This window comes from Phyllobates terribilis, unplaced genomic scaffold (assembly GCF_046119375.1).
Source record: "Phyllobates terribilis strain yellow unplaced genomic scaffold, ASM4611937v1 Scaffold_4__5_contigs__length_816908805, whole genome shotgun sequence".
Taxonomy (NCBI): domain Eukaryota; kingdom Metazoa; phylum Chordata; class Amphibia; order Anura; family Dendrobatidae; genus Phyllobates; species Phyllobates terribilis.
In genome coordinates, this window is record NW_027362764.1 from 146,067,988 (window position 1) to 146,090,996 (window position 23,009).

Consider the following 23,009-nt stretch of genomic DNA (forward strand, 5'->3'; position numbering starts at 1 on the left):
CTAATTAGCCAGAAGGAGGTAGCCGCTAGGTCCTAGAGACAGCCTCTCATCTAAGAAGATGTCCGTAATGCCAAACGTAGAGATCTCCTGCAATCAAATGCAGGGCGACTGTCTGTCACCTCTGACATACCCATGACAGTACCCCCCCTCTATGAGTTGCTTCCGGACACTCAGGACCGGGTTTCGCAGGAAAAGAGGTGTGGAATGAGTGAACGAATCTGGAAACGTTCACCTCTGATGCCAAAACCCACATCTTATCCTCTGGACCGTAGCCTTTCCAGTGCACCAAGTATTGTAGAGAATGACATTGGAGACGAGAATCTACAATCCTCGAAATCTGGAACTCCAGATTACCATCAACCATTACTGGGGGCGGTAGTAGAGGTGAGGGCTCAAGAGGTTTCACATACTTTGGAACACATTATGGACCTTAATGGCCTGAGGAACTTCAAGACGAAACACTGCTGGGTTAATGACGGCGGTTATTTTATAGGGACCAATAAACCTAGGTCCCAGCTTCCAAGAAGGAACTTTTAATCTTATATTCCTGGAAGACAACCACACAAAATCATTCACATTCAGGTCCAGACCTGGCAAGCGTTTTCTGTCAGCCAAACCTGTCTCACATGATCTTAAAATGACTCAGAACACCCAACCATACCGAGGAGAGTGACAAAGCAAACCATTTCGCCTCAGGAACTCCTGAAGCTCCTTCCCCACTAAAGGTACCAAATTGTGGGTGATAAACGTAGGCACCGAAGAACGGTGACCTGCCAGTGGATTCTTACCGATGATTATTAATGGAAAATTCTGCCAGCGGTAAGTAGGATGCCAATTCTTCTCATTTTCAGAGACGAAACACCTGAGTTACGTCTCCAAGTTCTGATTGATCAGTCTGACCATTCGACTGAGGGTGGAAGGCAGAGGAAAATGACAGTTGCACCCCCAGTCGAGAACAGAATGCCTTCCAGAACTTGGAAACAAGCTGGGTCCCCTGATCTGCCACCACATCAGAGGGAACCCCGTGAAGTTTCACAATCTCATTTATGAACACCTGAGCAAGTGTCTTGGCATTTGGAAGTGCAGGAAAAGAGACGAAGTGAACCATTTTACTGACCCTATCTACTACCACCAAAACCACCGTTTTGCCTGCAGAAACCGGTAGGTCAGTAATAAAATTCATGGACAAGTGTGTCCATGGCCTGCTAGGGATAGGCAGCGGAAGAAGAGTACCAGAAAGGCGGGTATGCGAAACCTTGGAACACACGCAAAGACTACAAGCAGCTATGTGTTCAATGACATCCCGATGCAACCCAGGCCACCAAAAACGATGAGAGAGGTGGTCCGCGGTTGCCTTTCCACCTGAATGCCCAGCAAGCACAGAGTTATGATGTTCCTTAATTAATTTGCGGCGCAGATCAGATGGTACAAATAACTTTCCTGAAGGGCAGAAGGCAGAAGCGTCCCCCTGTGCCTCCAACACCTCACCCTCCAGTTCAGGATAAAGTGCCAAAATGACTACACCTTTCTGTAATATCGGGGCAGGGTTCTCATAGTTACCACCACCAGGGACCCTCTGGGACAAAGCATCAGCCTTGACGTTTTTGACCCCTAGACGAAAAGTGACAACAAAATTGAACCCAGTAAAAAACAGGGACCATCTGGCTTGCCTAGGGTTGAGACCTTTAGCTGACGGGAGATATGACAGGTTCTTATGGTCAGTAATAACAGTAATAGGATGGACAGCTACTTACAACCAATGTCACCATTCCTCAAGTGCCAATTTGATCGCCAAAAGTTCCCTATTACCCACGTCATAATTTCTCTCAGCCGAAGACAATTTTTTAGAAAAGAAGGAGCATGGATGCCATTCACCAGGGGACGAACCCTGAGACAACACAGCCCCAACCCCGACATCAGACGCATCAACCTTCACAATAAGGGGTTGAGAAATATCGGGTTGACCGAGTATAGATGCAGTGGCAAAATTATTCTTTAAAGAAGAAAAAGCCTGGAGGGAAGCATCCGACCATTTGGAAAAATCAGACCCCTTCTTAGTCATGTCAGTAAGAGGTTTCACAATTACAGAGTAATTTTGGATACATTTCCGGTAAAAATTAGTAAAGCCCAGAAAACACTGTAGAGCCTTCAGGTTCTCAGGACGTTTCCAGTCAACGACTGCACGGATCTTCTTCTGATCTATCCGAAAACCTGAAGATGACAAGTACCCCAAAAACTGCATCTCCTAAACAGCAAAAACACATTTTTCTAGTTTAGCATAAAGTGTATTATCCCTTAATATCTGGAGCATCTGCTAAACAGGCCCCCGATGAGTCTCAAAATCAGGTGAGTAAACCAAAATATCATCCAGATAGACCACCACAAACCTCCCCACCAAATGATGAAAAATATATCATTTATGAAATGCTGGAATACCGCAGGTGCATTGGTCAAATCAATGAGATATAAAGTGATATAGGAATAATATGATGAATTTTTTCTATGATGTAAATTAGGATTTATGGGAATATGGCAGTATATTGATCTCTTTATAAGGTATTTACGAATATGATTACAAGGGAGAAGAAAATAAAGTATAGATTCAGTCACTTGATGCAGGCTGTTCATGAGGAATCAGTTACATATATTAATGTAACAAGCAGTTTTGTTCTAATAAATATTCTGAAAAAATCTTAAAATATGAAAGAATTTTTTCCAAAAAAATTATATAATGTTGAATATGTTTAACAAAAAGAACATTGAGAAATTTAGATTAGAACATTTATGATATATTTATGAAATGGAATCCATATCTCAGGATTTATATTCTTATATTTGGTTGGAGACTATTTAGATATATGTATTTATTTGTTATTGATATATTGGATTCTATGGGAAATATTAAAAAATCTTAAAATATTAAGGAATTTTTTTCTGGAAAAACTATGAAAGGTTACATATATTTAGTAAAAAGAATATGGAGAAATATAGATATTGAAATGTGGTACATTCATGCAATAAATTTTATAATCTGCGATCTATATGTTCTTATACCTAGTTGGGGATTATTTAAATATATGAATTCACTTGTTCTTTTTTATTGTGGAATTCAAGTGTATTATTGCTTAATTTTTGTATATTGTTATAAAGTTTTGTTATATATTTTTTGTCTTGTTGGTCTACTCTTTTTTTTTTTTTTTTTTTTTTATGTTAATGAGAATTATGTCATTTCCGTGGATCTGTGTATAAATGTCTTGACTGAATGTATTTAACCACAATTGAAAAAAGCCTTGGACAGGCTGAAACGTCTTGTATGAGTTGTGGAATAAATCAACTGATTATCAACACGTGAGTGCCGGATTTTCTTTTCCTACTGAGCATAATGTAGACCCTCGTTCCCAAACTGTAACTCCTGTTGGTGGAGACAATGATGAAGACGATGATGAGACTCAAATACCTGATTGGAGCGACAACTTGACTTTTCGGTCAGGGCAGGAAGAGGTTGGCTCTGAGGACGACGGGTGTGAGAACACACAGGGTGATGATGACGAGGTTGGAGATCCCACTTACTGTCAACCCACAGTCAGGCAGTCGATGAGGTCAGCAGAGGAGGTGGAGGAGGATGCTATTGACGATGAGGTTAGGTTGCGCCTTCCTGGACAGAGACGGAGTACTGGAAGCACGTCAACAACTGCATCCTCAACCACAACTCTGCCTCTGACCACAAGTCATGGTGGCTCTTCAGGTCGCATGGGCTCTAAGCCTTGCATAGCCTGGGCATTTTTTCTGATGACCCAACTCGTGTTATCTGTAATATTTGTCACCAAAAGCTAAGTAGAGGCCAAAAAATCCATAGTTTGAGTACTTCATGCATGAACCGTCACATGGATATGAAGCATAAGTTGCAGTGGGAAGCTCACTGTGCTACAATGCGGCCTAGCGGGCCGGGTCAACCACTGTCTGCTCCATCTTGTGCATCCGTGGCCTCTTCATCCTCTGTGACTGGGGGGACAGCAGTCACACATGATTTTGGACGCAGACCTGCCACCTCTTTACCCGCAACAGCCAGTGTGATTGGCAGGTCATCATTTCATTTGGAAGTGGAAACACCAGCTGGTGTTGAGCGCTCTCTGACATCGAGAGTACCACCTTTGCATCAAGGCAACCTAACTTTTCCGCCTGCATCCTCCTCACAGACCGGCAGTTTGCCGGGAACACCCTACTCAACCCCGTCTAAGCACAACAGACAGTCCTCGGTCCCTCAGATATGGACAAGTAAAAGACCATTTCCTCCTAGCCATGACAAAGCTAAGAGGTTGAATTTCACCATCTGCAAGCTGTTGGCTATAGAAATGCTGCCTTTCCGCCTGGTGGACACAGAGGATTTTCGAGACCTTATGTCCGTCGCAGTGCCCCAGTACCAGATGTCCAGTCGGCACTACTTCTTAAAGAAAGGTGTGCCTGCGCTACACCATCATGTCGCACACAACATCACCGCTTCTTTGAGAAACTCTGTGTCTGACAGGGTGCATTTCATCACAGACACTTGGACGAGTAGGCATGGACAGGGGCGTTACATGTCGCAGAGGTGGGCACTGGGTAACTATGGTGACAGCAGGACAAGGGGCTGCTGTCCAAGTCTTGCCGTCACTACGAGTTGTGCGTCAATCCTCTTTATCTAGAAGTTCCTCCACTGCATCTGCCTCCTCAACCTCCTCTCGGTCCTCCACCTGCACCCAAAGCCTGTCTGGTAATGACACCCGCTTTCTAACTGCGCAGAAGGAATCCTGCACACCTCCTTACTATGCTGGCAGCAGGGCTCAACGGCATCAGGTGGTGTTAACTTTGAAATGTCTGGGAAATGTGAGTCACACAGCTGAGGAGTTGTGGTCAGCTCTGGAGACCCAGTTTCATGAATGGTTGTCTCCACTGGACCTGCAACCAGGGAAGGCCGTGTGCGACAATGCTGCAAACCTGGGTGCGGCCCTTCGCTGGGGTAGTGTCACACATGTGCTTTGTATGGCTCACGTGTTGAACCTTGTTGTCCAGCAATTTTTAGCCCACTATCCTGGACTAGATGGCTTTCTGCAGAGGGCACGGTCGCTGTGTGCTCACTTCTGCCATTTGCATCCCGCAGCTCAATGACTTACATCTCTACAGAAGTCGTTGGGCCTGCCAGTTCACTGGCTGAAATGCGATGTGCCGACACGGTGGAATTCAACTCTGCACATGTTGCAGCGACTGTGGCAGCACCGACAAGCCCTGGTGCAATACGTTCTGACGTATAGCCTGTGCCAACGAGATCCAGAGGTGGGGCAAATCACGCTGCAGGAGTGGTCTCAGATCAGGGACCTATGCACCCTTCTGCACAGTTTTGAAATGGCGACGAAGATGTTTAGTGCTGACGATGCCATTATCAGCATGACTATTCCGGTGATTTACATGCTGGAGCACATGTTAAACAGAATTCAGAGTCAAGTGGTGGGACAAGAGGAGGTGGAGGAAGTAGAGGAGGAGTTGTATGCGGAAGGGAAAACATCTCCAAGGTCCAGACATTCGGCAGCACCAAGGCGGCAGCCATGGAAGGGTGGGGGAGAGGGATTAACCAGGGCGCATGGTAGCAGCCAAACTGTTGAGGAAGGTGCAAGAGCCGAGGAAGAAGTGGAGGACGAACTGGCGATGGGCATGGAAGCCTCATCAGATGAGGGAGACCTTGATCACATTTCTGTTGTGCGAGGTTGGGGGGAGAGGGCAGAGGAAGGAAGCATGATTCTTACCTCGCTACCAACACAACAAGGACTTGGTCCTCCTGGATGCGCAAGACACATGAGTGCCTTCTTGCTGCACTACCTACAACATGATCCTCGGATTGTCAGAATTCGAAGTAATCCAGACTACTAGGTTGCTACACTCTTAGATCCCCGGTACAAAAGTAAATTTGCCGAAATAATTCCTGCCATAGAAAGCGATTCACGAATGCAGGAGTATCAGCAGAGGATGTTGCAGAATCTTACATGTGCTTTTCCACAAAACACCAGTGGTGCACGTAGTGAATCTCACAGTTCTAACTTGCCAACCATGGGACTGTCGAGTCTTCATCATTCAAACCGTAACAGTAACACAGTATCTGCTGGTAACAGCAGTTTTGTGGAATCGTTTCACCACTCTTTTAGACCATCCTTTGCAAGGCCACAGGAGACAAGAAGTCTGACACATAGTCAACGCCTAGAGAGGATGGTACAGGAGTATCTCCAAGTGAACATCGAAGCCATGACTGTGTCACTGGACCCTTGCTCATTTTGGGCTTCTAATCTGGAAAAATGTCCGGAACTCGCCACTCACGCCTTGGAGATCTTGTCATGCCCTGCAGCCAGTGTTCTCTCTGAACGTGTGTTCAGCAATGCTGGTGGTGTGCTGACAGATAAGCGCACGCGACTGTCCACTGAGAATGTAGACAGACTCACGTTCATAAAGATGAACAAATCATGGATCCGCAAGGACTTTTCTACCCCTGTGTCATCCTGGGGAGACTAAAAGCTTGAGAGTTTGGTAAAATCACCTCACCAACCGTTTTAAGCAACTCTGGGGCAATTGATGCCACTTAAGTGGTGTCTGTGCCACAATTTTTGGAAAAAAATGAGACTCTTTTTGGAGTCCCCTTGCTGTGTTTTACATGACGTTGGAATCGTCAATTCCAGGTGGGTTGGGTCGCTCCCCCACCCCCCCTTTTAACCGTAAGAAACTACATACACTATGGCTTGGAGTAACACAGATGGTTGAGTCTGAAGAGCTGTTTACTCAGAGGTCTGCTTCAAAGCTTCAGTGTCTGCTAGTCAGCATAGTAGCCCAGCTCTGAAGCAAGCTACACCACCTTTGTATCTAATAAAAATTTTAACTGCATCTAGCCTAGGCAGACTGTGGGGACCCCCAACCAAACCCAGACGCTCAGCCCCCCTACCGCCCCCATTTCCTTGACAATACAATAATGTAACTCTTACAACTGGATGGGTGAGGATCGGTCACAGCTTTATTAACTCTTTATACTCATTCCATTAGAAAGGCATTTTATTTCTAAAATAATTCAGCTTGTTGCAGCATGCCCGTGTCTCCACACCGGCAAGTGGGCCAACAAGTGTAACTCTCCAACATGTCCTTTCTATTTCCAGGCCACGGAGGATCCTGCGTACTCGTATGCAGGACTCTGACCCCCATCCATCACTCGGAACGCTTGTTCCACTCCGTCCTGGAGTCCTGACAGGAATATGTCCAGTCCAATATCCATTACGTGAACACCGTCGGGCCGTATGAGGCCTGCTTTATCTCCTTCCAGTTGTCGGTGTCGTATCACTACACCGCCTCTGTCTCTTCTAAATTTTGCCATCCGAATATTTATTACCCGCCTTGTCAGTTCGATGGCCGTGATGTCTCGCGCACCTTGCCATACCGCTATCGGCACAATCTCTGACCATACTATAGTTAGTTTTGTGAAAAATTCTCTGAAGCGCTCAGTGTCTAGTTTCATTATTGCCATTAGTTATGCGCTCTTGTGATGACCTAGGTCGTTTCCCCCGGCCTGTATTACTAAGATGACCGGATCTCTTGCCTCTCTCCCTACCTTGATTACCTCCATTAGTACCTGTGGCCATTGCAGGCCTCTAATACCTCTCCAGTTGAAATATGTGTTATGAAACTCTAATTTCCTCCCGCCTGGGCGGACTTTCGCCCTTTTTTCTGCCCAATATATATACGAGTGGCCTATCACCCACACTGTTGGCTTAGCGTCACCTGTAAAAGAAACAAACCATGTTAGGATAACAAGTCCGGTCTTATTTATCTCGCCAAACACGTGGATCGCCATCTCCCTATCCTCTGAACTTCCGTTTCTGACAGTCCTGCTCTTGCTGATTCCGTGGCCACGCCTATGCGGAATGAGTGTGTCCCGTAATCTTTGGGGTGGTTCCCTGCCGATGTTAGGCATTTATTAAATATAGCTTGTAACTGGTATCTTGATAATGGCGTTCCATCAATATGTGATAGGAAGAAATTACTTTGTGATCTGAAGGTTATATATGTTTTTGCTATTGTTACCCGACCCAGTGTACCGTTTGTGGGTTGTAGAAGTACCCAAGTGCCCCTGCCCGCTGGAACCATTTTCGATTTGCGTATGCGTAGACGTATTGCATTATTGGCTATGACTACGTCCTGGTGTAATAAGCCTCCACTGGTGGTAATTTTGGATTGAGGGACTAATTCGCTTATGCATAGTGCCCCGAAGAAGGCGATCGCAAATGCAGTAGACAGTAGTGTTGCTTCAAATTGTGAATGTCATGTTAATGGTGTTAGAGATATGATGTGAGAAATCAGTTTTAGTGACACGGGACGGGACGTCTACACTCCTGACTTGGGTGACCTCTTTTCCACCCTTTTATGGATTGTCTGATGATGAATCTCTTTGTCACATCTCCCCAATTCAGTAGATGGAAGTGAAATGCTACTCCGGTCAGACACCACTGCGCTGACGCCCCTGATATGCCCCTCATCATTAGCTGGTGGAGAAATTCTATGGTGACTTGTAATCTGGCTTGTTCACATTGGTCAACCTGTCTGCCTGCTACTATTCATGTCCACTCTTCCCTTGAGTTACCGTATGCTTGCCATGTCGACGGGGCAACTGACGCTCTGATTAATGGCATCAACTATTCTCCACTAGATCCCATAGGGAGGGTGGACAACTGTTGCTCGATGGGTGGGCGTTGGGGAGGAGCTCTGTGAAAATCTGCCAATTGAATTGTGATAAAGAGTTAGCAGCAGCGTTAGACCCCTCAGCATCGTGGCTAGCGCGGACCCATACATTGTGTTTTAGGCACAGGAATGCTAGCCGGCGTAGTAGGCCTAGCACTGGGAGTGACGATGATGCCATCTTATTAATGCAGTGCGCTAGGCTGGTGTTTTTTGCTATGAAGCGTATATTTTTGTTAGCCAGGCGCGCGCCCCTTATTTCTATTGCTACCACTATTGGGAAGAGTTCCAGGAGTGTCTGTTTTTTTGTCAGCACTTGTTCTGCCCATTACGTAGGCCATAAGCTTGGGCACCATTGCTTATTTAGTATCGCTGCATATCCGTACAGATGGGCTACTCCAATGAGTAACAGACACTGCTACAGGCCCAAAAGGTTTTACTTGGCTAGATGCAGTAGAAAATTATTAAATACAAAGGTGGTGTAGCTTGGTACAGATGGGCTACTACAATGAGTAACAGACACTGCTACAGGCCCAAAAGGTTTTACTTTGCTAGGTGCAGTAAAAATTGTTATTAAATACAAAGGTGGTGTAGCTTGGTACAGATGGGCTACTCCACTGACTACCAGACACTGCTACTATGCCAAAAAGGTTTTACTTGGCTAGATGCAGTAAAAAATTGTTTTTAAATACAAAGGTGGTGTAGCTTGGTACAGATGGGCTACTACAATGCGTAACAGACACTGCTACAGGCCCAAAAGTATTTACTGGGCTAGATGCAGTAAAAAATTGTTATTAAATACAAAGGTGATGTAGCTTGGTACAGATGGGCTACTCCACTGCCTATCAGACACTGCTACTATGCCCAAAAGGTTTTACTTGCAGTAAAAAATTGTTATTAAATACAAAGGTGATGTAGCTTGGTACAGATGGGCTACTCCACTGACTATCAGACACTGCTACTATGCCCAAAAGGTTTTACTTGCAGTAAAAAATTGTTATTAAATACAAAGGTGATGTAGCTTGGTAGAGATGGGCTACTACAATGAGTAACAGACACTGCTACAGGCCCAAAAGTATTTACTGGGCTGGATGCAGTAAAAAATTGGTATTAGATACACAGGTGGTGTAGCTTGCAACACAGATAGGCTACTCCACTGACTAATACACACTGCTAGCGGCCCAAAAGGATTGGCTTAGCTAGATTTAGCCAAATAGTGTGAAAAACACTTGCACAGCACTGGCACAGACCAGCCTGGCAAAAAGTGCTAGAAACTGCTGTAACCTAGCCCTCAAAAGGACTGCAATTCGAACTAGACCCTACTCCCTAAACCTATCTGTCTATTTAAGAGCAAATTCGCTTGCAATTCACACAGTTACAAGTATAGCGCCCACAGCAGCAGCGGTGACATCTAACACTCAGCTGCAGCAGTGAGAAAATGGTGGCGACGGGGAAAATGTCTGGGTCTTATAGGGCAAGGACATGTGACATACACAGCCAATGACACATGCCCTTGCTTGTGTGAAAAAAAAGCACTTCGCTGCATGTGTGCGCTGCTGATAGGCTGACAGACTGCACCTCCACACTGTAAATGCGGGAAAGGAAAAAAAAAATGGAGATCGGCATTATTTCTTCAGAGATCCATCCCCTGCCCCTCCCCCTGCCCACTCTACACTGAAACTGTCTATTAACATTGATTAACAGTATTACTGTGAAAAAATCCAGTTACGATTTTGGTGCACGAACAGTTATCGAACATAACCTCGAACAGCTGGATTTTTTTCATATCGTTCGTGTTCGTCGAACGGCTCGAACACCGCCCAAAACAGCTCGAATTTGAGATTGGCGAACAGTTCGAGTCGAACACCGCTCATCTCCATACCTTAGCTCCCTCAACCTGGCTGAACAAATTAGGAATCAGAGGAAGAGGGTATGGATCACGGATGGTAATTTGATTTAATTCCTGGAAATCTAATCAGGGACGTAGACCGCCATCTTTTTTCTTCACAAAGAAGAACCCTGCCGCAACGAGCGAAGATGAGGGTTTGATATGTCCCTTCTCCAGACTTTTCGCAATGAAATCCTTCATGGCTTGTCTCTCACGGCCAGAAAGAGTATACAGTCTGGACTTCGGTAGTTTAGCTCCAGGGGTCAGGTTAATAGGACAGTCATGTGCACGATGAGTAGGCAAATCCTGACACCCCCTCTCAGAAAAAACATCCTCAAAACCAGACACAATAGCAGGTAATATTTCCATAAAGACAGTAGCAAGGGAAATATCTAAACAGTTCTCATGGCAGTTATCTACCCATTAAATAATCTCCCCGGCTTGCCAATTCACCAATGGGTTATGTTTAACAAGCCAAGGGATACCCAAGACAATCGATGTGGGAAGATTGTCCAGGACATAGCACTGGATTATTTCACAATGAACTGACCCCACACTCAGTTTTACATTATGTACAATCTGAGTAAATGCTTTCTGTGCAAGTAGCATTGAGTCAATGGCAAAAATGGAAATAGGTTTATCTAAAATACAGCAAGCAAGACCATGAGTTTTCACAAACTCAGCATCCACCATGCTGATTTCGGCTCCTCTGTCAAAAAACACAGAAATTATGTCGGTTTTGCTCTCTAGCACCAACTCTGCGGTCAGGACAAAGTGGGAACTTCAGTTTGGCCACAAATGCAACCCTTGTTTATCCAACTCCAGACTACCAAGAGTTAATCGAGTCTCCTTTTGTTTAGGAATTGAAGGACAGGTCCCGACAAAATGTCCTTTTTCCCACAAAAAAAAATGCCTTTTTTCTTGCAAATCTCCAGGGAGATGTATGATGCAGAGACACCCACTAACTGCATGGGTTCCTCCCCCTCCCCCAGTACTGGTTCACCCCCCAGATCACTCCTCTGGCAGAAGTACACAACCCCGAGAAGAAGGCCCCGGTGAAGGTGGTCACACCTGTCTATCCCGAAGGTGTCTATCAAGAGGTATGGCCAAAGACATGGCAGCCTCCAAGGACTGAGGGGTTCATTTACTGCCAAGGCATCTTTCAAACTTTCAGTAAGCCCCTCACAAAATTGACTTCTAAGGGCTGAGTCATTCCATTTGGAATCCGTCGCCCATCTATGGAATTCCAAACTGTACGTTTACACTGACCGATTTCCCTGCTGAAGGCAACGTAGCCTAGACTCAGCATAGATGAGGGCCAGAGCTCTGAAAAAACCCTCCACAGACTGGAGACAAACCAAGTCCTGTGGTAACGAAAACGCAAATGACTGAGGATCTCTCTGCAATAGAGAGATTACAATACCAACCCGTTGCTCCTCATTACCAGAGAAGTAAGTACGAAGTTTGAAATACAATTTACATGCCTCCTTAAATACAAAAAACTTGTCCCTATCTCCTGAAAACCTGTCCAGGAGGGCAACCTTGGGTTCAGGCGGGACAGGCCTACCTGCAGAGACCCTGGCATTGGCGACCTGTAACCGCTGATGCTGCTGCTGAACCTCACAGTGGAGGTCATTCACCTCCAGAGACAGACGGCGGAAATGCTCTGCGAGCTCTGCAACTGAACCCATACCAAGGGAGAAAGGAAAAAAAAGGTGCACATCCAAAAACACACAGAGAAAAAAACAAACAAAATGTCAGTGTTTTTCCTTTTTTTTCCTTTTCAAAACTTGCTCGGCCGGCTATAATGTCATGCCAGGTGTGGGAAATACTTAGTGCAACACAGAAGGTAGAGGGAAAGGGAGCCTAGACTCTAGGGAAATTGGGGAGTGGAGATCTCTTAGTCTGGTCTAGTGTCACCCTGTCTCAACTACTCTCCCTATATTGGCTCTGCACCAATCGATGCACGCGTTCCTCGCCCTGACTTTCCCTGGCGTATGGCTAAGGCTAGGGATTAGAGGAGATAAGCACTAGTCGATCTCCACAAAACTCTCTAGACAACAAGGGTAGACAAACAGGGGGGAATTGCTTAGCTTTAGACGACTCCAAATGTGCACACGGCCACAAGCTCCAGAGAGGATGGAGTACTGCTCTTGCTAAAGCCTCACAAGTAGTAATGAAAATAGCCGGCACCTCCCTCTCAGACACACCAGGTATTTATACACCCAGGCCAGAGAGCTAATTAGCCATAGGGAGGTAGCCGCTAGGTCATAGAGACAGCCTCTCATCTAAGAAGATGTCTGTAATGCCAAATGTAGAGATCTCCTGCAACCAACTGCAGGGCGACTGGCTGTCACCTCTGATACACCTGTGACACAGACTATTTATGTAATTTTAAATGATTCTAAATAAAATATATTTTTTGTGTAGCTCTCTAGAATATGTGGTTTCTCCACTGTTTCTGCTATATGATAGCTGTTATGATAGTGTGTAACCACCTACTATTGTCCTGAACTCTGAGTATTACACAAATTTAACTATAACTATATATACTGACCATATCTCTTTTTGTTGATGTGTTTATATCTAATCAATGATTGATTCCTTTTATTCTTGGGGCTCCCAGAGTGGCTCATCCACCAATTTGTCATTTTGTTTGTATGTTGGGATTTTGTACATGTCCTTTTTAATGTTTTGTACTTAATAAAGTTTGCCTTTTTAAATTAATTATTGTCATGATCTCAGTCCTGGCACATATTTTGTTTTGGATTTTTGAATACTAAATGAGTAGATTGATCCAATTTCGATGTGGATCAACTCTGAGTCACATTTACTGAAAATATCAAGTCTCCACTAATTCAAACAATTTGCAATTTGATTTATGAGGATCCCCCCAAAAAATAGCCATTTAAGTCACTGCTATGTGGTTTTCTCTGGAATAAAATATTGGTTCGCAGATATCAACGTATCATTTTAGTCAACCTTGTATGACCTGCAAACCCGGCTTCGGATTGTTGTTCCTACTAACAGAATCCCTTTAAAGAATTGAGGGGTTCAATACAGTCCTTGGACAGTTCAGAGTGCTGCAGACATATTTTCCGTTCAACTAGAGGTTTGCAGGGTCGATATTCGCAGCAAACTTATTCACCGCAGATAAAAAAAATTGAGAAAATTATGTGTAGCTGGCGAATTTGTATTTCAATTGATCTGCTACTGAATATATATACCCAGGGTTAGACTGACTCACCAGAATACCATTGGATCATACAATGGGTGTAGAATCTGACTCCGATACAGTCTTCAAAGTTCCAGAAGAAGTGAACAAATTTTGAGGATTACTTTGGGGCGAATCACTTGCCAGTAATATTTATTCTTTATGAGTGTATTCAGAAATAAACTTTTAGATCTTGTTGATCATAGTGATCTATATTCCTTGTACCAGCAATAGTCAGAAGCATAGGCATGTGATACAATTAAAAGCAGATATGCACAAGTTTTTTATACTTTATGGCCCCAATTCATATTGCCTTTACCCATGGTTTTTGTCTAGTTTTGTGCGTTTTGTGTTTTTTTTTGTGCACCAAATTCATTATTCCAATTGTGACTTTTTTGAAGTTTATTTTACATGTGCTGTTTTTTTATTTTCTCACAAGGGAGGGGGAGCAATGAGGAGCAGCTGCAGGGTCATACAGAATTACAGGTAGAGTGAGGGTGTAAAACATCACTATTTGTGTTACCCTAATAGTTTATGAATGTATGGTTATTACAATATTTTTTTATCTCCCTAGAGTACCTCTTTAAGGGGGTCTAGTCCAGTCTCTTAACCTCCACTTATTTTAGCTTATTTTCGTTAATATTGTATATCTCACTGACGGTCGCCACTATATCAGGCTCAAGGCCTATGTACACATTAACATTGTTACACTATTATAAACAAAAACAAATAAGTGTACATATTCTATGCCTACCTAGTTTTTATTTCTTCTGTAATTATTTTCAACAGTAGCATATCAGTAACACGCATCAATGAGACTGGCTAACTGGATTACATCAAAAGATAAGCCAGCCCCCTTCTCTGATACTGCTGCGACTGAAATGATTCAGTCAGTGTCCTTTAAGAGTGAAATTATTAAGATCCTAGTCTGGAGTCATATTTCAAGATAAGAACATTTTTCTTAATTCAAGAATATTATTACATATAAGAATTTTTTCACTTGCCAAACATAAATCAATTTTCTTACACCCATTTTAGAGGTGTTCTATGCATTTATAAATAAAACTATTTAGCCATAAAATAATTCATATTATATTAGTATAATAAACTGTTATACACAATCAATGTACAATTGTAAAGTTTTGTGTGTCTTATTATGGTTTATTAATAATCAGTTTACAATATTTATATATTCTCATGTATTCCATAATATAATGGTTTACTTACAATTTTGATGGGACCAACAGCCTTTGCTTTCACTTTGTTCCCATCTTTTTCATTTTCCTGCCTTAAAACAAGAAAAGTACAATTTAAAGTGATTAGCCAGTAAAAAAAAGATATCTTTAATAGTGCTTAACCCCTTTAGCCACGAAGGTTGCTTGCACATTAATAACCAGGCCAATTCTTACAATCCTGACCAGTGTCATTTTATGAGGTAATAACTAGAGATGGGCGTTGTTCTACTCGAACTGTTCGCCAGTCTCAAATTCGAGCTGTTTTGGGCGGTGTTCGAGCCGTTCGACGAACACGAACAATTTGAAAAAAATCAGGCTGTTCGAGGTTATGTTCGATAACTGTTCGTGCACCAAAATCATAACTGGATTTTTTCACAGTAATACTGTTAATCAATGTTAATAGACAGTTTCAGTGTAGAGTGGGCGGGGGGAGGGGAAGGGGATGGATCTCTGCAAAAATAATGCCGATCTCCATTTTTTTTTCTTTCCCGCATTTACAGTGGGGAGGTGCAATCTGTCAGCCTATCAGCAGCGCACACACGCAGCGAAGTGCTTTTTTTTCACACAAGCAAGGGCATGTGTCCTTGGCTGTGTATGTCACATGTCCTTGCCCTTTAAGACCCAGCCATTTTCCCCGTCGCCACCATTTTCTCAATGCTGCAGCTGAGTGTTAGACGTCACCGCTGTTGCTGTAGGCGCTATACTTTGTAACTGTGTGAATTGCAAGCAAATTTTCTCTTAAATAGACAGATAGGTTTAGGGAGTAGGGACTAGTGTGAATTGCAGCCCTTTTGAGGGCTAGGTTACAGCAGTTCCTAGCACTTTTTGCCAGGCAGGTCTGTGCCAGTGCTGTGCAAGTATTTTTCACAGCATTTGGCTAAATCTAGCTAAGCCAATCCTTTTGGGCCTCTAGCAGTGTGTGTTAGTCAGTGGAGTAGCCTATCTGTGTTGCAAGCTACACCACCTGTGTATCTAATACCAATTTTTTACTGCACCTAGCCCAATAAATACTTTTGGGCCTGTAGCAGTGTCTGATACACATTGTAGTAGCCCATCTGTACCAAGCTACACCACCTTTGTATCTAATAACAATTTTTTACTGCATCTAGCCAAGTAAAACCTTTTGGGCATAGTAGCACTGTCTGGTAGTCAGTGGAGTAGCCCATCTGTACCAACTACACCACCTTTGTATTTAATAACAATTTTTGACTGCATCTAGCCCAGTAAATACTTTTGGGCCTGTAGCAGTGTCTGTTACGCATTGTAGTAGCCCATCTGTACCAAGCTACACCACCTTTGTATTTAATAACAATTTTTGACTGCATCTAGCCCAGTAAATACTTTTGGGCCTGTAGCAGTGTCTGTTACACATTGCTTGATAGAAGGTCTGTGGGCAGTGTATCTTTTGTAACTTCATATCAGTCTCAGATACTTTTACTAGCTCGGTAACTGGGCAGATCTATCAAAATAAGTGCTTTGCTAATTGTAAAACTATGGGCGTGATCTATAATCTATATTTGTAAATGTACATGCCCTAAAGACTATGTGGGTAAAACCAAAAGACAATTTAAGGTCCGTATTGGCGAACATTTGGGTGACATTCGCTATAAGAGAGATACGCCCTTAGCAAAGCACGTAAATATACATCATGGAGGTGACCCTGATTCCATTTCTTTTTGTTCAATAGAAGTTGTCAGCCCCCCTACCCACCAGGGTGACTGGGATAAGAGAATTCTACAGCGGGAGTCTAGGTGGATCTTTTGGCTGGAATCCCTATCCCCTGGAGGCATAAATGAAAGTTTAAGTTTCTCTAGCTTCATCTAGCCACTCCTCTTTATTCTTCAAACAAGCCCATAGTGATAAATCAATATTAGCCTTTATATTCCCCATTTGGGTATTTGTTGACTTAGTCCTTTGTTTCTTCAACTTTTTTAATGGTTGGTACAACTATCTTTATTTAAAAATGGACTGTATGTTGTTTGTGCATATTATAGGGGTTATTCACCTTGTTGCCTACTAAATAACCCCCTTTTGTAATTGCATATCTTTCTGTTATGGATTTTCCCCCCTGTTTTTGTTATTACTTAACCAATCACTTTGCACATTCTGCCTTAGCCTGGGTTTATAGATGAGATTATTATAGGATTGATCTATTGATGCAGTCCTTTGGCTGTTTTCTCTATTATACCTATGGGTCCTTGTTCTACTGTTGCCACGGACCTGGGCGCATTATTACCTTTCCTAGTGTCCCCCTGTTCCACTTAGCACATTACATTAGCGGCTTGCCACTGCGGTATAGTTACTTACCGAGATTGCATAACTTACGTAGTTTGTGTAACTTACGTTAGTCTGAATCGGGACTTATGCAAACCGGAAATTATGTTTAGCGTAGGCATAGGAAGTGATCTTATGCTATGAGGGACTGTGGAACGCAGATTGCGCTCCAGGCTTTGCTAATGTTGCTAAATGTGGACAGGTGGATTCATTTGGCTAGCGTGCAGCACGTGGAGGGTGGTATATAGGCGAGTCTTTTGCTAGACTATGTGTGGCTGTATTCCAGTGTGGTAGCATCTATTATCGATGCACCCTATCCCTCATTTAAACTTTCTTCTTTTTTTTCCCCTGATGAGCCCCACATTCAAGGAGGGGGGGGGTGAAACGCGTAGGGATTATGGGACTATTTTTTTGGACATTTGGACATTTGATCCACTGGTGTATTTTCATATTGAAGGAAAACCTGCTGCACTGATGTCTTTTTTATTCAGGAAGAATTACCATTTAGCTTACTTTATACTCACCTGATGGAGTACTATCTTCAGGGGTACCTGGTGTCTTTTTGTCTGGATCGATATATGTTAACTCTTTCCATCGCATGGCTGAATTTGATCTCTACAAACTGAATATCTTTGGATCAACAAGTGGAACTTGCCTTTACACCAGCCTGAACATTTCTTGGATGCAACAAGATAAGTCCATTGATTTTTTTATTGTTATTACATGTATACATGTTTTTATGACTAGCAGCGTTTTTTTCATTGGATTTTTTTCATTTGGGACATTGTCATTTTTGTATCCATCAGCACCTCTAATATCGTGTATATTTCCAGTAACTGTTTTTGGTGAACTACAATTACCATGAAATACTCTATGTGGTTCTAATTGGAGACTTTTTTTTTATCTGGGACACTGCTATTTACGACTTATTTTCTAAATTTTTTGATCACTGGACTACTATTTTGCTTTACATTGGTCATTTGATGTGGCTTTTTGGAAAAAAAATTTCTGGACTTTATATTTATTTCAAGATCTAATTGGACTACTTTTTGAGTCTTATATGACTCTGCATGCTGGTGGACTACATTTTCATACACCTCAATTTTTGCTGACTTATTGGGTCATTACTACTACTGTGGACATTTAGTTTTCTATATGCCATTGACGTTATTATTGGATATTTTCTGAACACGCTACTTAGGACACTGTTTGTCAAATTTATATGTGTACTCTTTGAATTGCATTATTAAGGTTCTTTGGGGACTAGGTGAAGGATAGCCGTGGCGCAGCGGGGGCATTATTTGAATTTTGGGGCTTGATACACTCCACTGCCGGGAAGGGATTAGTTCATTATCCCTTGTAGCGTATCAATTACGGCCTAGTTGACACTATCTCTAGTCCTTTTCACCTTTATATCCCTCTATGTCTTTTTTCTTATATGTTAGTTTGTCCAAACTGTACTATTGAGTACACTATTTTAGTGTGTTTAGATTAAAAGTAAATTTTTAATGGGTCATTGTCTCTTCTGGTAGATAATCTTTAATTTACCCTCTCTCCAACGTATGTTGGTTATTTTCTTGTATTTGGGTTACTTCTACAACCCACAAATGGTACACTGAGTCAGGTAACAATAGTAAAAACATATATAACCATCAGATCACAAAGTAATTTCTTCCTATCACACATTGATGGAACGCCATTATCAAGATACCAGTTCCAAGCTATATTTAATAAATGCCTAACATCGGCAGGGAACTACCCCAAAGATTACGGGACACACTCATTCCGCATAGGCGCGGCCACGGAAGCAGCAAGAGCAGGACTGTCAGAAACGGAAGTTCAGAGGATAGGGAGATGGCGATCCACGTGTTTGGCGAGATACATAAGACCAGACTTGTTATCCTAACGTGGTTTGTTTCTTTTACAGGTGACGCTACAGTGTGGGTGATAGGCCACTCGTATATATATTGGGCAGAAAAAAGGGCGAAAGTCCACCCAGACGGGAGGAAATTAGAGTTTCATAACACATATTTCAACTGGAGAGGTATTAGAGGCCTGCAATGGCCACAGGTACTAATGGAGGTAATCAAGGTAGGGAGAGAGGCAAGAGGTCCGGTCATCTTAGTTATACAGGCTGGGGGAAACGACCTAGGTCATCACAAGAGCGCATAACTAATGGCAATAATGAAACTAGACACTAAGCGCTTCAGAGAATTTTTCACAAAACTAGCTATAGTATGGTCAGAGATTGTGCCGATAGCGGTATGGCAAGGTGCGCGAGACATCACGTCCATCGAACGGACAAGGCGGGTAATAAATATTCGGATGGCAAATTTAGTAGAGACAGAGGCGGTGTAGTGATACGACACCGACAACTGGAAGGAGATAAAGCAGGCCTCATACGGCCCGACGGTGTTCACTTAATGGATATTGGACTGGACATATTCCTGTCAGGACTCCAGGACGGAGTGGAACAAGCGTTCCGAGTGATGGATGGGGGTCAGAGTCCTGCATACGAGTATGCAGAATCCTCCGTGGCCTGGAAATAGAAAGGACATGTTGGAGAGTTACACTTGTTGGCCAACTTGCCAGTGTGGAGACACAGGGCATGCTGCAACAAGCTGAATTATTTTAGAAATAAAATGCCTTTCTAATGGAAAGAGTATAAAGAGTTAAAAAAGCTGTGACCAATCCTCACCCATCCAGTTGTAAGAGTTACATTATTGTATTGTCAAGGAAATGGGGGAGGTAGGGGGGCTGAGCGTCTCGTTTGGTTGAGGGTTCCCACAGTCTGCCTAGGCTAGATGCAGTTAAAAATTCTTATCACACAGGCGGTGTAGCTTGCTTCAGAGCTGGGCTACTACGCTGACTAGCAGACACTGAAGCTTTGGAGCAGACCTCTGAGTAAACAGCTCTTCAGACTCAACCATCTGTGTTACCCAAGCCATAGTGTATGTAGTTTCTTACTGTTAAAAGGGGGGGGGGAGCGACCCAACCCACCTGGAATTGACGATGCCAACATCACGTAAAACACAGCAAGGGGACTCCAAAATGAGTCTCCATTTTTTCCAAAAATTGTGGCACAGACACCACTTAAGTGGCATCAGTTGCCCCAGAGTTGCTTAAAACGGTTAGTGAGGTGATTTTAACAAATCCGCAAGCTTTTAGTCTCCCCAGGATGACACAGGGGTAGAAAAGTCCTTGCGGATCCATGATTTGTTCATCTTTATGAACGTGAGTCTGTCTACATTCTCAGTGGACAGCCGTGTGCGCTTATCTGTCAGCACACCACCAGCAGTTCAGAGAGAACGCTGGCTGCAGGGCATGACAAGATCTCCAAGGCGTGAGTGGCGAGCTCCGGACATTTTTCCAGATTAGAAGCCCAAAATGAGCAAGGGTCCAGTGACACAGTCATGGCTTCGATGTTCACTTGGAGATACTCCTGTACCATCCTCTCTAGGCGTTGACTATGTGTCAGACTTCTTGTCTCCTGTGGCCTTGCAAAGGATGGTCTAAAAAAGTGGTGAAACGATTCCACAAAATTGCTGTTACCTGCAGATACTGTGTTACTGTTACGGTTTGAGTGATGAAGACTCGACAGTCCCATGGTTGGCAAATTAGAACTGTGAGATTCACTACGTGCACCACTGGTGTTTTGTGGAAAAGCACATGTAAGCTTCTGCAACAGCCTCTGCTGATACTCCTGCATGTGTGAATCCCTTTCTATGGCAGGAATTATTTCAGCAAATTTACTTATGTACCGGGGATCTAAGAGTATGGCAACCCAGTAGTCGGGATCACTTCGAATTCTGACAATCCGAGGGTCATGTTGCAGGTAGTGCAGCAAGAAGGCACTCATGTGTCTTGCGCATCCAGGAGGACCAAGTCCCTGTTGTGTTGGTAGTGAGGTAAGAATCATGCTTCCTTCCTCTGCCCTCTCCCCCCAACCTCGCACAACAGAAATGTGATCAAGGTCTCCCTCATCTGATGAGGCTTCCATGCCCATCGCCAGTTCGTCCTCCACTTCTTCCTCTGCTCCTGCACCTTCCTCAACAGTTTGGCTGCTACCATGCGCCCTGGTTAATCCCTCTCCCCCACCGTCCTGGTGCTGCCGACCGTCTGGACCTTGGAGATGTTATCCCTTCTGCATACGACTCCTCCTCTACTTCCTCCACCTCCTCTTGTCCCACCACCTGACTCCAAATTCTGTTTAACGTGTGCTCAAGCATGTAAATCACAGGAATAGTCATGCTGATAATGGCATCGTCAGCACTAAACATCTTCGTCACCATTTCAAAACTGTGCAGAAGGGTGAATAGGCCCCTGATCTGAGACAACTCCTGTAGCGTGATTTGCCCCACCTCTGGATCTTGTTGGCCCAGGCTATATGTCAGAACGTATTGCACCAGGGCTTGTCGGTGCTGCCACAGTCGCTGCAACATGTGCAGAGTTGAATTCCACCGTGTCGGCACATCGCATTTTAGCCGGTGAAGTGGCAGGCCCAACGACTTCTGTAGAGATGTAAGTCACTGAGCTGCGGGATGCGAACGGTGGAGGTGAGCACACACCGACCGTGTCCTCTGCAGAAAGCCATCTAGTCCGGGATAGTGTGCTAAAAATTGCCAGGTTCAACACATGAGCCATACAAGGCACGTGTGTGACATTGCCCCGGCGAAGGGCCGCACCCAGCTTTGCAGCATTGTCGCACACGGCCTTCCCTGGTTGCAGGTCCAGTGGAGACAACCATTCATGAAACTGGGTCTCCAGAGCTGACCACAACTCCTCAGCTGTGTGACTCACATTTCCCAGACATTTCAAAGTAAGCACCGCCTGATGGCATTGAGCCCTGCTGCCAGCATAGTAAGGAGGTGTGCAGGATTCCTTCTGCGCAGTTAGAAAGCAGGTGGCACTACCAGACAGGCATTGGGTGCAGCTGGAGGACCGAGAGGAGGTTGAGGAGGCAGAAGCAGTGGAGGAACTTCTAGATAAAGAGGATTGAGGCACAACTCGTGGGGACGGCAAGACTTGGACAGCAGCCCCTTTCCCGCTGTCACCATAGTTACCCAGTGCCAAGTCAGCAACATGTAACGCCCCTGTCCATGCCTACTCGTCCAAGTGTCTGTGGTGAAATGCACCCTGTCACACACAGAGTTTCTCAAGGAAGCGGTGATGTTGTGTGCGACATGCTGGTGTAGCGCAGGCACACCTTTCTTTGAGAAGTAGTGCCAACTAGGCATCTGGTACTGGGACACTGCGACGGACATAAGGTCTCGAAAATCCTCTGTGTCCACCAGGCGGAAAGGCAGCATTTCTGTAGCCAACAGCTTGCAGATGGTGAAATTCAACCTCTTAGCTTTGCCATGACTAGGAGGAAATGGTCTTTTACTTGTCCACATCTGAGGGACCGAGGGATGGCTGTTGTGCTTAGACGGGGTTGAGTAGGGTGTCCCTGGCAAACTGCCGGTCTGTGAGGAAGATGCAGGTGAAAAAGTTAGGTTGCCTTGATCCAAAGGTGGTGCTCTCGATGTCGGAGAGCGCTCAACACCAGCTGGTGTTTCCACTTCCAAATGAAATGATGACCTGCCAATCATACTGGCTGTTGCGGGTAAAGAGGTGGCAGGTCTGCGTCCAAAAACATGTGTGACTGCTGTCCCCCCAG

The 23,009-nt window shown here is 44.1% G+C and overlaps 1 protein-coding gene across 12 annotated transcripts in view; it reads right to left on the reverse strand.

Annotated features, from left to right (window-relative positions):
• Positions 1 to 23,009, reverse strand: part of LOC141265129 (ATP-binding cassette sub-family B member 5-like) — a 401,328-nt gene that overhangs the window by 252,913 nt on the left and 125,406 nt on the right. For 8 of the 12 annotated variants that reach the window (XM_073677823.1, XM_073677815.1, XM_073677819.1 and 5 more), the window contains one exon: positions 15,069 to 15,129. The exons of the other annotated variants lie outside the window; for them this stretch is intronic. In XM_073677823.1, coding sequence (XP_073533924.1) covers positions 15,069 to 15,129 — 61 coding nt within the window. The remainder of the gene's footprint in view (positions 1 to 15,068; positions 15,130 to 23,009) is intronic. 12 annotated transcript variants of the gene reach the window in all.